The sequence below is a fragment of the Marmota marmota genome, unplaced genomic scaffold, assembly GCF_001458135.2.
Source record: "Marmota marmota marmota unplaced genomic scaffold, marMar, whole genome shotgun sequence".
NCBI lineage: Eukaryota > Metazoa > Chordata > Mammalia > Rodentia > Sciuridae > Marmota > Marmota marmota.
In genome coordinates this window covers 323,215-338,864 of record NW_026000168.1, presented here as the reverse complement: position 1 = coordinate 338,864, position 15,650 = coordinate 323,215, and the positions used below count along the sequence as shown (strand labels likewise).

Genomic DNA, 15,650 nt, shown 5'->3' with positions numbered 1-15,650 from the left:
ATGGAGGAGGGAGGGCCACGTGGAGGAGGGAGGGTCCACATGGAGGAGGGAGGGCCGCATGAAAGAGGGAGGGTCCACATGGAGGAGGGAGGGCAGGTGTGGAGGAGGGAGGGGGCCATGTGGAGGAGGGAGGGGCCACGTGAAGGAGGGAGGGTCCACATGGAGGAGGGAGGGCCCACATGGAGGAGGGAGGGCCCACATGGAGGAGGGAGGGCCGCGTGGAGGAGGGAGGGCCCACGTGGAGGAGGGAGGGCCCGTGGCCCCTCCATCAACAAAGCCCTTCACATCTCCTCAGCCTCAGTGCTTCCTCTGTAAACCTGGGAGGGCAATTTCTGAAGTATGAGATTTTCGGAAGGCTTAGATGTTCAGATGGGAAGCGCCCGCTGTATTGCTTGTCTCCCAGCAGGGGCAGGTGACAGTGGCCACAGTTACTCTGCGGGCTGGTGCTTGGGGCCCACGCGGAGCACCCTGGAGCACCACACCCGCTCTGTGCTGGCTGTGCTGCTGGCCATGCAGGCTTCACGGGGATCACACCTCGTACCCCGCAGCCTCGGGTATCTGCCATCGTCCCCTCCATCAGACAGGGAGAGAAACCCAGGTTTGCAGAGGTCAGGAACTTCTCCAGTTTTGTGCAGCTAAGTAAAGAGACCTGAAATGTGATGCCAGCCCAGTGCACTCCCGTCCACGTTCCTGTACCGCTGTGGTGCGCCCACCTGTCTACAGGACTGCCCTGCAGGGGCAGCTGGGGTCGCAGTGACAGGACTGCCCTGGCTGTTGGCTGCACTGCTGTCTTTGGTCACACGTGTAGTAAAAGCCCCGGGCAGTAGCTGTGGAGCGGGCGTGGCTGTGTTCTGAGGTAGTGAGTGCATTGCAGACAAAAGATCCTCGGTCACGTTCACAGGTGGTCCCCTGGCTGTCAGCACTTGTGTTTCTGTTTTGGGTACCAGGGATTGAACCCAGGGGCGCTCCTCCACTGAGCCCCATCCCCAGCCCTCTTATGTTTTACTTTGAGACAGGGTCTCCCTAAGTCACACAGGCTGGCTTTGAACTTGCAGTCTTCCTGCCTCCGTCCCCTGAGTCGCTGAGATTACAGGTGTGGGCCACACTGCCAGCTGACACCGTTGGTTCTGGTGGGCACACCCTTCCTTATGGCTCAGACAGAGGCCTGGTGGTGGCCATTGTTGGATCATGTGCCTTCCCTCTGTCACCTGGCGGCCTGTTAAGGGAAGCCACCTTAGGAATTCCAGGTGGCCTTGACCCTGGGTGGTTGGCTTCTCCCAGACACCCTGGTCTCAGGCCCGGCCTCTTTCACTCCCCAAGTGTGATTGTGGGCAGTCCACTCAGGTGTCTGGGCGAGCCTCGGCTCCCAGGGGAGGGACCCTGTGCTCTGGAACTCGTGTCTGTGTAGCCTTGGATCCGTGTCGGCATTTGTGTGAGTTTTAGGGTCCTGGCCTCTAAGAGTAGAATCTCCTGCAGGGCACCATTGTGAAGGTACGTGTGAAGGCACATGAGGTGTGCAGAGCCCCCAGAACAGTGCTGAACGTGTGTCACCACACCCAGCCACCACAGGGGCGTCACGGCCACAGCTGCACTGAGGAGATGGGAGGACGGCCATGCTGTGACCTGTGCACTTCCACTGCAGACCTCGGCGTCTGCTGCGCCCAGCTCACAGTCCCCCTCTGCGGGGTCCCCAGGCTGCAGCTCAGCCTCGGTGAGGGAGGACGCCGGGCTGGTTAAGGGCCAGCTGCTGAGGAAGCCCAAGCCGAGCAGATGGAGTCCAGCCCAGAGCTCTCTGCCAGACAGGCCAAGGCCCCCGTGCCGGACCACAGGCTTGGGTATCAAGAGGGAGGCTGCCCAAAGGCAGGGAGCACGCAGTGCTGGAACTGACCAGCCTCCAACACGTGAATAAGAACAGGGTGCCTGCTTGTGGCAGGAGGGTCCTGTCCATCAGCCAGGGTGCTGACCAGCCTACCAACACATAAATAAGAACAGGGTGCCTGCTTGTGGCAGGAGGGTCCTGTCCATCAGCCAGGGTGCTGACCAGCCTCCAACACATAAATAAGAACAGGGTGCCTGCTTGTGGCAGGAGGGTCCTGTCCATTGGCCAGGGTGCTGACCAGCCTACCAACACAGAAATAAGAACAGGGTGTGTGCTTGTGGCAGGAGGGTCCTGTCCATTGGCCAGGGTGCTCCTTGACCCACACCAGCATCTGTCCGTGTGGGAGGTGCTACAGAGCCGGGCTGCTCAGAAGGCATTGCACCCTGTCTCACATGATGAGACCGTCTGTGAGCCCAGTAATCACGGGCACGGATCATTGATCACTTCTGAAGATGTCTATGTGTTCTTTAAAAAAACCAAACAAACAAAAAACCCCATTATTCCCTTTCAGTTGTACGTAACACCAGAATCTGTTTGGACAGATTCGTGGACTGGCATGGAATGCTGTCCATTCCCGTTCAGTCCCCACACCACCCTTTCCCTCCTTTCTCCCCCCCCTTCCCTGCCCTCTACTCCACCCACCTTTCTTGTATTTATTTACAGTTTTTCCTTTTTCATCAGAGCCTCATGGATGTCTTGAAGGTGAGGGTCACTGTGGTATATTCCAGAAGGTTCAGAGGAAATAGCTCAGGTTCATTCCACGGTTCCTCCCCTTTCCCGTCTCTCCTCCGAAAGTTAGTACTTGCAGATTCACCTTCTGCTAAAGGGTACGGTGCCCCGTGGTCAGGGCCTCCATTATCCTCGTGAGTGCCCACTCTGCACCTGGCTGTTGGTGATGCTGGCATGAGCCAGGTGTCCTCGGGTGCTCCCCCCTGCACTTGGTGACCACAGCACTGGGCAAGGTGATCGCTGTTTGTTCTGACCTTGTTGGCAGGTAGGACGCTGACCGCCTGGGCAGAGCCGCTCAACTGCTTGGTGGGGCGATGCTGAGTTCCAGCCCAGGGCCGAAAGGCCATAGCCCATGGCTGGTCCACTGTGCCCAGTGGCCTCCTCCTTCTTTGGGACGTATTCGAAGGGGATGACGATCGTGGGCACAACAGAGGAGGTGTTTCAATGGTTCTGCATGCACATTGCTGCCCTGGGTGCAGGAGGCACCTCAAGGGGACACCCCTCCTGTCCACCTGAGGAGTCCAGGCATGGCTGGGCCTGAGTCTCAGAGGACAAAGCCTCACATCACCCCTTGGACCAGGTCAGCCAGTTCGGAAAGGTGCAGATGTGTGCCCTGGACCAGGGAAGGCCAGGGTGGGCTTTGGACAAAGGGTCAGCTGTTAAGACAGGCAGCATTTTGTCCTTCCTCCTCTTTTTCAGTCTCACCCATGGTTGGAGAAGTGGCGAGGAGCCCAGGACAGCTGGATGGCTTCGCCCTGTTGACTTCAGGCACCAGCTTTAATCTAAGGTGTCACAAGTCAGTCATTTCCCCCATTCACAGATACATGTTCCTTGTTGTGAATTTGCAGTCAAAAAGAAGACTGTGTGTGGCCACCTCCTGCTGCCCGCCACCCTGGATGCCATTCACCACACTGCCTCAGCATGCACGTGGGGCGGCGGTGCGTGTTGTTCTGTAGTGAGGACCCCCTCGACAGTGTGCCAAAGTGTTCTCACCAGGAGAAAGAAACACACGGTTCGTTTAAACCTGAAAATAGTTCTCTTCTGATTACAAAGTCATTGTAAAGAACTCAGATAGGTGTGGTGGTCCATGCCTGTCATCCCAGCAGCTGGGGAGGCTGAGGCAGGAGGACCACAAGTTCAAAGCCAGCCTCAGCAACAGCCAGGCGCTAAGCAATTGACTTTAAATAAAATACAGAACAGGGCTGGGGATGTGGCTCAGTGGTTGAGTGTCCCGGAGTTGAATCCCTGGCACCCAGAGGAAAAAAAAAAAAAAAGAACATAGGTAACATCACACCTATGAAGAGAGACAAAATCAGTCGAATCTCACTTCCTGTGATAGCTCCTGTCCATGTGGGCTCTTTTTTCAGTTTAAACTTTTAAAAAGGCATTTATAACAGCATTTTCTAAACTTTGCCAAGCACTGTTGGAGAAATAATAGTAGCACTGTCTGCTCAGTGGTAGTGCTTGCCCAGCGGGCCCAGGCCTGGTCCTCCGCAGCACTGCAAGGACGGCACGTGGGTTGCAGCTCTGTGCACAGCGCTGGTCCTGTTCTGCTGGCTCTATGCAGGGTGCTGCCGTGGGCTCTAGTTCCGAGGTCACGAGGGGGGCTGAGCGCCTGACTGGAACAGCCCGCAGCCTCCTGTGTCATTGCTCCTCTGCTTTCTGGCTGGAGAACTCACGGTGCTTCTGTGTGACAGGTGCTCTTCTTCTGTCTACGGCTCCTGTTTCCTCTCCCGCCCGGCCTACTGGACACCGTTTCCCCTTCCCGCTGTAGGATATGTGTCTGACTCAGGCCAGGACTGGGAAGGGAAACCCCCGGGTGCTCTACCGCTGAGCGGCACCCCTAGTCGTCTGTGGCTTTCATTTTGAGGCTGGATCTTGCTAAATCACCCAGGGTGGCCCTGAACTTGCCCTCCTCCTGCCTTGGCCTCCTGAGATGCTGGGGTTGTAGATGTGCATCACCTGCTTGTTGTTTGTGTTTATTGAACTGTTAATATTTTATGGTAGTTAGTTGTGTTTCCCCAGCAGACTTTCAGCCTCTGAATCGCAGTCATCAGAAGGCAACACGTACGTGTTCAGGGCAAACAGCCATGGACAACTGCCTGCATTTATCTCACATTTAAGTTCTTTTTTATTTGCTTTTATGACAATAATTGCAAAAAATACTAACTGCTGAAAAGATACAATGCCCTATCCATAACACCACTCACTATCCCCGTGAGATCATTGATTTAATAATTTGGTTATTGTCTATTTAGATTTCATTATAACTGCAAAACCATTCACAAAAGTGTTTATTGTTTTGGAATGATAATTGTTGAGCTCCAGGTAGAGCTTACTGCATACATGGACATTTTCCAGTACTCATACCTACAGATAGGCTTGATTGTTATTTACGGCTACATAGTGTTTTAGTATTTTATTATGTGGATGCATGGACTGTATTTTTTCAGTACTGTCCAAATGTTGATGGACAGTTACATCATTCAAGTGGTTCACACTGTATTGAGAAATCCTTATTTTTGTGGTTTGTTTCCATGGAAGTAGTGCTGGTCTACCAGAGGGCAGATGGACCTCCCTATTGTCCAGTGCCCACCCCAGGCACTTTCAAATTGGCCTGAATCTTCTGTGGCATGGGACAGGGGCTAGCTGTCCTCCTTGGGCTCAGGAATCTGCGAGGGGATTGAATTCAGTGTGATTTCCCAGGGCCCTGTCTGGAGAATGAATCCTCCTGAGAGGATCTGAGCAGGCGAGGAGGGAGACAGCCGGGCAGCAGGGCTGGCACACTCAGGTGCGGGACTGAGCCGGGGGGTGACTGCAGCGGGTCCTCTGAGACCTGCTGACCTGCTGTGAATGGACCGCCTGTCCCCAGGGCCTACCACTGCTTCAGGACCCCTCTGCAGGAACCCACAGGAGGAGCTAAGGGACGTGGGCTGTGCTGTCCACTGTCTTGGCATCCCGTGGGGCTCTTCTGCACCACCCAGGTTATGCTAGGACGGCGATTCCCGGAATCCCCTTCCCCATGTGACTTTGGGTTGGTTGACCAGAAGAGGGGTTTGTGCAGGACGTGGATTGTGGACATTACCACCTGACACTCACGTGGTCAGGGGGAGCCAGCTGCCTTCACTCTGCTGACCAGCACAGAGCCAGCATGTGTCCACCTCACTGCTCTGTGGCCATCGGAGGTGCTGCTCCTCCGTGTGGCTGGCTGGAGATGCTGGGACCCTGTCCCCTCTCAGCCCTTCCTGTGTCAGCGTGTGGGCCTGTTCCCAGTGACGTGTCCTAGGCCATAACTTGGTGGGGGTGGGGGGGCTTCTCTAATTGAACCCTGGCTCCTCGTGTCTTTGGTTTGAAAAGTGTTTTTTTAAGCTGGTTTTCTTTCCTTTCAAATGGACCACAGCACACCGTAGACATGTGTTGGCGTAATGCTGTGTGTGTGTGTATGGATGTATGTATGTATGTTGCTGGGGTTGATCCCAGGGCCTCACATGGGCTAGGTGGGTACTCTGCCACTGGACCTTTGCACTTCAGAAGTGTTGAGGCAGGGTCTTGCTGAGTTGCCGAGGTTGGCCGAGCGCTGGGAATCACAGGCGTGTCCTCTGCACCCGCCTGGTGAAGACTGTGCTCCTGCCGTGACTGTTGCCAGGCTGTTGAAGTCACAGGTGTTTTCCTGTGGTGTGTGTCACTGTGGGACTCATCAGTCCTGAGACCCACGTGAAACACAGTAGAGGTGTCTTCCTCTAAAGAAACGTCCTCTTCTGAAACATCGTCACTCTGTCCAGTGGCTCCTTGGGGCTAATGCCCTGTGGTGGCCACTTTGTGGGTTGGAATTCTCTGGCCAGCTGCAGGTGTCTGGGCAGGGCCTCTTGGCCATCAGCACAAGCAGGTTCTCTCCTTACACTACCTTCTGGAAGCACACCTTCCCTTCCGTGAGTGCCCCCCAGGACTGGCCAACTGGCACAAGACCACGCAGCAGAAGAAGATGGCCAGCAGAGCGAGTCCTCTAGGGTGGGCTTTATGTGGCCCTAAAAGGTCTGCCATCCAGGAAGTGCTCATTAATGGTATGATAAATGACACGGAGACAGGAGAAGAGCAGGTTAATTCGTAGCTTCAGGTTTTAACGAGGCCTGTGATATGGTCAGAAACAAACTGTGTTATTAAGAAAATGTGAGAAAACGACGTTTTGACAGCCTTACAGGAACTTTCATAGAGACTGAAGGGAAGAGTATTCCTTGAGACATAAGCATGTTTTAAGGTGATAGTATCTCTTTATCATCAATAAGTGGCAGGAGCACACTGTAAGCTGTAGAAAATGACAAGCCCCCAAATAGTGTGGCCTGGGAAGAGGGAGCCAGGAGGGAGGGAACACGCTGCTAACATTAATCCTTTCCCAGTGACAGGACAGTCCCCGGAAAGGAAGCCAGCATCACCCAGTGACAAGACCATCCCTGGGGGGGGGGGGAGATATCCATCAAGCCTAGAGTGCAGCCCCTGGGAGGAAGCCAAGGCATTGATCCTTCCCCAAGTAAATCCTTTCCCAGTGTCAGTACGCTGGGACCCCGAAGGGAAGGAGATAAACATTGACCCCAGACCCTCCATTCTTCCCCCAGTAAAAACGAATTTCAAATTCTCACCAGCCTGCTTCCCGAGTGTCCAGACTGAGGCGCTCTGTCAATCACTAAGTCACCTCTCAGTGTAACCTATATAAGCACAGACTCCCCCTTTGGCCCGGGGCTCATTTTCCATGAGGAAAGTGGGTCCGCCAGAGGCGTGACTCCACCGCTGAGTAAGGGCTGTGCTGATCTGTGAAGTTCGCCCTGGTTCCCTCATTGTATGCTGACACACCCCCCCAAAGTATCTGGATGAGGGAAACACTTGGGGCAGTGTGGCACTGAAGGGACAGTGGGCTCAATCTGTCATTTAGATTTAAGACCTAAGTTGGGTGCCAGGCGCAGTGGCACCCACCTGTAATCCCAGTGACTCCAGAGGCTGAGACAGGAGGATTTCAAGTTTGAGACCAGCCTCAGCAACTTAGGAAAGTCCTAAGCAGCTTAGTCATACCTGTCTCAAAACAATTAAAATGCCTGGGGCTGTAGCTCAGTGGAGGGGTGCCCCTGAGTTCAGTCTCAAGCACCAAAAAAGACACAGGCAAACTTCAGCTGGGTGGGCCGGTGTGTAGGGCCGTGTACAGTGCTCACCTAGCACGTGCAAGCCCCTGGGTTCGTCCCCAGCATGGCCACCATGACAGGAAACATAAATGAAACTTAAGCTGGAGCAGTGGCCACACCTGCCATCCTGGCTGCTTCAAGTCTGAGGCAGGAGGGTCATGAGTTTGAGACCAGCCTGGGCCAGACCCTGTCTCAAACTAACAAGCACTGGGGCTGTGACTCCGTGCCGGGCTCAGACGTACCTGTGCGCTGAGGGGCAGCAGCAGGACAGACAGTGGAGAAGCTTAGGTGAAGCTTGTTGCTGTTTTAGGGCAGGAGGGCGTTGTTCTGGGTGTGAGTGCCTGTCTGCTAGGTTCCCTCTTGTATCGCAGAACTCTTGCCCCGGAGAAGATCCTGTCTCCATCTTTTACATCTGTTTGGAAACTGCTGCTTGAGTTAGGTTCAGGTCCAGTCTGAGGGGAGCAGTCTGGTGGCAGCTGGGTATCCCCAGTACCACTCAGCCTGGTGGTGAAATGTCTGAGGCTGACGGGCCCCATAAAGCACGTTGGAAGTTGGGACAGTCATTTCCTCAAAGGTGCCCTGAGTCCTGTTGGAAGAGTAGTCCCAGTGTCCTCATGTCCCCAGCAGGCAGCCTGCAGGTGGAGTGCTCTGGATGTGTCAGGTGGCTCTTGTCCTGGGTCTGGTTCTAGGTCGTAACGGGAGCGCCTCAGGGGCTCCTGCGCCCGGCGGGGTCGGCCCTGGGCTCCCACTGGTGTCCCTGCGACTGTGTGTCCTGGTGAGAGCTCACCTTTCCACCATGTCTTCACCTGTCTCCTGTCTCCTCTCCCTTCTGGTAATAGGTAAAATGAAACCAAAACACACCCCAACAGCCTCGAGCAGGAACTCTGACCCGCTGTGGCCATCACCGGCTAGAAAACACGCTCTGCAGTTGTGGGGAGGCTGATGCGCCGTGGAAACCGTGGTCCCGCCTGGGTCCACTCAGGTGGACGATCATGGTCACACCCTCTGGCGTGGTACCCAGGATGCCATACTGTCATGTGCACTGAGGAAAGTATGTTGGAAGAAAACGATGCTGAGTAAAAGCCAACCCGGTTTTGCAAACACTTGACTCATCCGTGACATGTTTAATAGAGAAGAGTTGGAAATGACTTGTCGATGTTCTTGATGAACATTGCCAGACATTTACGGTGGTCCCATTGTGGTTCAGAGCTGTGTCTCATGAACATTACTTTTCATAACCAGGTTTTCAGAATGCCATCTCTTAAAAAAAAAAAAACAAAAACAACCAAAACACTTCAATAAGGCTTGCCTAATTAAAAACGAATCTTATTTATTCTATTTAGGTTGTGCTTTTCTTGATGAATTTAACGTATATATACTTTTTCTCTTTAGCATTGAAAGTGCTTCCAAGAGCATTTGTTATCCAGCATGAGACTTGGGGGACTATAAAAATTGGCATAAAACTGCATTATAATTGGAATAACACTTGTGAAGAATGAGAGGAAAACATTTGCAAAGGAATTATTTTAATGCGGTTCATAAGAGTGAAATAAGACCAGGGGGTAGGGCATTGTTCAGGCTTCTTACGCTTCTGAATACTATTCTTTGCCTGTAATCGGAGCCTGTTTTTTTCTTTTCTTTTTTCTTTTCCCCTGGGGATTGAACCCACGGGAGCTCTACCACTGAGCCACATCCCCAACCCTTTTTATTCTGTATTTTGAAACAGAGTCTCACTAAACTGCCCAGGCTAGTTTCCAGGTTGCAGTCCTGCTCAGCCTCTGAGACACTGGGATGATGAGACTGGGGACACAAAGGACAGTCAGTGTAGGTAGCAAGTGATTGGGTTCCAACAGGGAGATGGGGGCTGATTCAACAGGAAAGGAAATCAATGCTCACATGCCCAAAGCCCTTCCCCTTCCTCCTCAACCTGTTGCCACGGTGACCTACCTCCAGGGAATCGTTCCTCCCTGCAGGGAGTTGGAGGGGTTGTTAACTGATGCCTCCTGGGTGCCCCCTTCCTGCCCAGGACCACTCTACCTTTTGGCCCCCCTTTGATCAGGTAGGCAAGATCAGGGGAGAAGGAGGGTGTGAGAAGGAAGGAAATCTAAAATGCAGACAAGGGGCAGGACACCCCCACTTGTTTGGATACTGGCTCTGGATCTCCTCTTCCTCCTGGAGAAGTCCGTCTCTGTTCTATCCTTTCAATAAAGCTTGCTTTCTGGGCTTGCCTGGGCACTTCTCCACGTTCAATCTTCACATCTGGGGAAAGGGAACTTGTCGTCAGCAGTGTCAATACCAGCCGTGCGACAGTCTTACATGTCTCTATGAGTCTGTCAAATCTGTCTCACAGACTTTTCCTCCTCATAGCATAAAACTTACATTCAACTGGTTCCTCTCAAATGGAGTGTAAACCTGGCCAGGAGTACCTGTTGTCCCCAGGAGAGACTCAGGCAGAACGCACAGGGGACACAGTGACTGAGGCCACACGAGGGGGCAGCAGCTACGAGGGCGTCTGAAGTTGTCCAGACCACAGTCCATTGATGTGGTGGTCAATGCAGAGGGCCACCTGTTTCTATGGGACGTCCCCTGCAGAAGTACCTCCCCCTTTAGCCTGTTACCTTAAAGGAGAGCTACATCATCTCATTTATTCAGAAAAAAGGTTGAACTTCGTGTGTGAGGTATAGCTTTGTAATTCTGTATGGGATGGGACAGGAGGATGATATAAAAAAATAGAATAAACCTTCTGAGTTTTCTAAGAAATCAGATCTTTGAATAAAATGGGAAAAGTGATGTTAGTGGAGGGACCTTGGGGAACACGGAATGAGGAGGCCGGTCACATTTGAGTGGCACCTGAGCACCCCACCTGCGTTTCCTGTGATTAACTCACCTGCCTGGCTGCTTGCTGGCTCCACTGGGTAGCATGTGAACTTGTGAATCCTATGAACTTGATTTGGGCCAAGCTGTGTGCTGCAGGTGTGGAGAGCTGGGTTTGGCTCGGGTATGAGTTGCAGGTGTGCAGAGGTGGATTGTTCACGGGTGTGAGTTGCAAATGTGCAGAGCTGGGTCTGTCCTGGGTGTGAGTTGCAGGTGTGCAGAGGTGGATTGATCCTGGGTGTGAGTTGCAGGTGTGCAGAGATGGGTCTGTCCTGGGTGTGAGTTTCAGGTGTGAAGAGGCAGATTGGTCCCAGGTGTGAGTTGCAGGTGTGCAGAGGCGGATTGGTCCCAGGTGTGAGTTGCAGGTGTGCAGAGATGGGTCTGGCCTGGGTGTGAGTTGCAGGTGTGCAGAAGTGGATTTGTCCTGGGTGTGAGTTGCAGATGTGCAGAGATGGGTCTGTCCTGGGTGTGAGTTGCAGGTGTGCAGAGGCGGATTGGTCCCAGGTGTGAGTTGCAGGTGTGCAGAGATGGGTCTCTCCTGGGTGTGAGTTGCAGGTGTGCAGAGGTGGATTGGTCCTGGGTGTGAGTTGCAGGTGTGCAGAGATGGGTCTGGCCCGGGTGTGAATTGCAGGTGTGCAGAGGTGGATTGTTCATGGGTGTGAGTTGCAAATGTGCAGAGCTGGGTCTGTCCTGGGTGTGAGTTGCAGGTGTGCAGAGCTGGTTCTGGCCTGGGTATGAGTTGCAGGTGTGCAGAGGTGGATTTGTCCTGGGTGTGAATTGCAGGTGTGCAGAGGTGGATTGTTCATGGGTGTGAGTTGCAGGTGTGCAGAGGTGGATTTGTCCTGGGTATGAGTTGCAGATGTGCAGAGCTGGGTCTGGCCTGGGTGTGAGTTGCAGGTGTGCAGAGGTGGATTTGTCCTGGGTATGAGTTGCAGGTGTGCAGAGATGGGTCTGTCCTGGGTGTGAGGTTGTAGGTGTGCAGAGGCAGGATTTGGTCCCAGGTGTGAGTTGCAGGTGTGCAGAGCTGGGTCTGGCCTGGGTGTGAGTTGTAGGTGTGCAGAGGTGGATTGGTCCCAGGTGTGAGTTGCAGGTGTGCAGAGCTAGGTCTAGCCTGAATGTGAGTTGTAGGTGTGCAGAGGTGGATTGGTCCAGGGTATGAATTGCAGGTGTGCAGAGGCAGATTGGTCGCAGGTGTGAGTTGCAGGTGTGCAGAGATGGGTCTGGCCCGGGTGTGAATTGCAGGTGTGCAGAGGTGGATTGTTCATGGGTGTGAGTTGCAAATGTGCAGAGCTGGGTCTGTCCTGGGTGTGAGTTGCAGGTGTGCAGAGGTGGATTGGTCCTGGGTGTGAGTTGCAGGTGTGCAGAGATGGGTCTGTCCTGGGTGTGAGTTGTAGGTGTGCAGAGGCAGATTGGTCCTGGGTGTGAGTTGCAGGTGTGCAGAGCTGGGTTTGGCCTGGGTGTGAGTCGCAAGTGTGCAGAGGTGGATTTGTCCTGGGTGTGAGTTGCAGATGTGCAGAGGCGTTTTGGTCCCGGGTATGAGTTGCAGGTGTGCAGAGAAGATTTGGCCTGGGTGTGTTAGCTGTATAGAGATGGGCTAGGGTTTTTCTTTCCCTTTTTTCTGGTTGACTTCCTTGTGTTGCTGAGCATAGTTCTGGTAGAAGGCTGGCCTAGCATGCTGAAGGCCTTGGTTTTCAACCAGCACAGTTACAACAAATCCATGTTGCTCTGCTTGTAGCTTCAGGCTGCAGAGGGCTGCTGGGCCCCTCCCTGTGTGGCCCCCAGTCCTCCAGGATTGATATCCAGGGTTTCAAGGGTGATGGAGGACACTTCCTTAAGGTCAGACCACATGGATCATGGGTGAGGTTGACCTGACCAGCCCGGCACACCATCAGCTAGCCTTTATTGGCCTTTTCTGGGTTCAGGTGTGAGGCTGGGAAGCCAGGAGACAAACGCAGCTATCCTTCAGGTGTCAAAGGCATGAACAGCATCAGTGGTGATGGCATGTGGTCAGCCTTCTGCAGGATCTCGTGCGATCTCAGCTGAACGTTTGGGGAGACGGCAAAGGTCGCCTTCTTCCAGTTGATGTCTTCAGAGGACGAATAGGAGTGTCTTCCTATATGCCAGTTTGGGGTAATTCCTGAAAATAATTATGATGGCTGTGATTTTTTAATTGCTTTTTTAAGGTGCTCGGACTGAGATAAGCACCATAGCCACTCTGTTACCTCCGTGTTGGTTATCATCACACTGTAGATTTGTTTCATGTGACCCTGTCCCAGACTGGCATGCCGCCTTTATCTTTCTGAACCTCAGTCTCCTCCTCTTTACAGGGAAGGGGATGGGTGGGGTTGGAAGCTTTTCTGTCTGTGTTTTGTGCTGGGCATGGACCCCAGGGCCTCCTGCGCTGGGCCAGCACTGCACCCCTGAGCTGCCCCCCTGAGCTGCCCCCCGCCCTGCCAAACCCTTGCTCTCGCTTCTGTTCCTCTGTGCAGTATCCTGCTATCTGTATACAGTATCTGTGCAGCGGTTCCTTCTACCCCCTTCCTTTTCTCGTGACTTTCTGGTCACGAGCAGAGACTGCAGTTCCTTTGCTCAGCTAGATGGGGGCCCGTTTGTCACGTGGGGCAGGACAGGTGATGTGGTGGTTTCTGTCCAGAGCAAGCTATTGTTGGAGGGTGCGGAGGGCTGCCTTCTGGGAGGTGGCTCTCCAGGGTAGGCACAGGTAGGAGGAAGAGGACAGTGGAATGGCCTCCTGCAGAGGCCTCGCGGCTGGGGTGGCCCTGCCCAGTGCTTCCTGGTGTGCGGCCTCCCGTAGCTCCCCACCACCTTCTGGTAGAACCTCTGCAGATTGTCTCCTTCTGGCCCTCCAGGGCCTGTGGGCCTGTGGGGGACCACGCCAGGACTCAGCAGGGGAGGTGGCCAGCACAGAGGAGAGCTCAGCTTGCAGAGGGTAGCAGGTGCCGGGGAATGTTAGGGTTTTGTTTGGCTTTAATCGCCATCTCTGAAATCATCCTTTGAGTCTTCACAGTATTCAAAGGTAATAATGGATTAATTGATCCAGGCATTGGTCTGACCATGTAGAAGAATTTTCAGGCTTGGGGGTGAAGCCTTCTCACGCACTGCCTTGTTTAAGGCCGGATTGACCCGTGGGCTCTGAACCTGGTGTGCTGCCTCAGAAAAGCTCATAGAGATGATTCTCTGATTTGGTTCTGACTCTGAGCAAAGCTGACTCGGGAGCACGGTGCCCGCTGTGGCCTAAAGGTGCTTGCTGTTTGGCTGTTGGGTTTATTAAACGTGCTTGGTTTGAAGGCTGCTTTTTGCTTATTGACTTATTTTGGATTCTCATGGTAGGGAGCGAGCTCGCCTGCTGGCTCCTGTGTCACTGGGCTGCTTCACGGTCAGCCTCCCCCTAGGCCCTAAAGACGGGACTCCAGTCTCCAGGGCCACTTGTTGGGAGACAGATTCTCCACAGCCGCGCTCCTCCTGGGACTTTTTCACCTGGCCAGTATTTAAAAACAGTGTTTGCTGTTCATTTCCGCCCCTTGCCCTCCCTTGCCCAGCCCAGTCAATATATAAGACAGTTTCCAGGGTGCAGTTGTGAAGCAGCTCTGTCCGTCTGCAGGGCTGCTGCCTAACCCAGTCTTCCCTGGGCCATCTCCTGCATGGACAGGTCATTCGCGCCTCTGTCCGGCGGGTGGGTGCCTCGCCACACAGGAGTGTCTTTACGCAGTAAAGTCAACACTGCCTGCTGGGCTTGACCAGCCTCTCCTGCCCACCCAGAAGAGCAAGGGGGCAGGCGCCTAGCTTCCCCTTGGGGTGCTCGGGCGCGGGCTGCTCGGGTGCGTGTCCTGGGCCAGCGGGCCTGGTGTCCAGGGACGCTGCTGTCTGAAGTTTGCTGTGGCCTCTATTTTCAGAGTTGATCTGAGAGCGCTTCACATCCAGTGGGAAGTCAGACACATGTCGATGCTGCTCTCCTTTCTGCTTATTAAAGAAGAGGAGGAGGAGTTTACAATTAGCTGCCAACTCTGGACTTTTCTTTTTTCAGATGCAAAAGAAATTGTTTTAAAAGCGCAAATCCTAGCGGGAGGAAGAGGAAAAGGAGTCTTCAACAGTGGCTTGAAAGGAGGCGTGCATCTCACCAAGGAGTAAGTGGAGGTCTCCTTCCTGTCCTGGCCAAGTCACTGGGAAGGAGGGATGGGTGCGGGCGGGAGCAGGTCGAGGAGCAGATTCCTGGGGGGGGGGGGCTCTGGCAGTGCTGCAGACGTCCTTCAGAGAATCCATGTCACCTGCACTCACAGAATCCACTCACAGGATTTGTGGTTTTCTCACCCATATGCTACCTGCTTAGCATTGCAGAAAAAATCCTGAAAGGGTTTTTCTTCCCTAACTGCTGGAAGTGACCTTCCTCTGGACAGTGGTGTTGCTAAGTCCTGGCAGTGATGGCACTGCAGGTGAGTTGCTGTCCTGCTCAGGAGCCCTCAGGGGCGCCCGTGCCTGCTGCATCAGCTGCCTCCGTGGCAGTCCTGCCTGCTGTCCTGCGAGCCTGGCTTGGTAACGTCCCCTCCCAGCACCGAACGCTTTCCCCACTGTTCCTGTCACGCACCCCGTTCATACGAAGACCATATTCATTGTTGACTGTGGTCAGTGTCCTCTTCCCTGTTCCTCTCTAATAGTTCACAAATTGTCCACCCTCGAGGACCTGTGCAAACTTTATATGACCTCTGTGCGTCTCAGACTGGTGCTCACGGTGACTGTACGTGCAGCAGGTGGGGGCAGGGGTCAGAAAGCGCTTCTGTTTCACTCAGGTTTGCCCTTACCTCGTGCTCTCTGTGCGCCTCTAGTGCAATGCGAAGCCCGTGGTGTATGGGTGGAGAGACTAGGGATTCTGTGAGTGGACAGTGGACTCCACGGTGCACAGTGGACCCTGGGCAGGGTGGATGTGAGGGTGAATGGACTCTGCTGTGTGGTGCTGTTCAGCAGACAATGATTTTATTTTTTCCCTT

The 15,650-nt window shown here is 53.9% G+C and overlaps 1 protein-coding gene across 5 annotated transcripts in view; it reads left to right on the top strand.

Moving 5' to 3' along the window:
• Positions 1 to 15,650, top strand: part of Suclg2 (succinate-CoA ligase GDP-forming subunit beta) — a 140,482-nt gene that overhangs the window by 42,245 nt on the left and 82,587 nt on the right. For all 5 annotated transcript variants that reach the window (XR_007341903.1, XM_015494906.2, XM_048786983.1 and 2 more), the window contains exon 2: positions 14,693 to 14,792. Coding sequence is in view for 4 of the 5 variants with exons in the window: in XM_015494906.2 (XP_015350392.2) it covers positions 14,693 to 14,792 (100 nt within the window). In the remaining variant the exon portion in view is untranslated. The remainder of the gene's footprint in view (positions 1 to 14,692; positions 14,793 to 15,650) is intronic.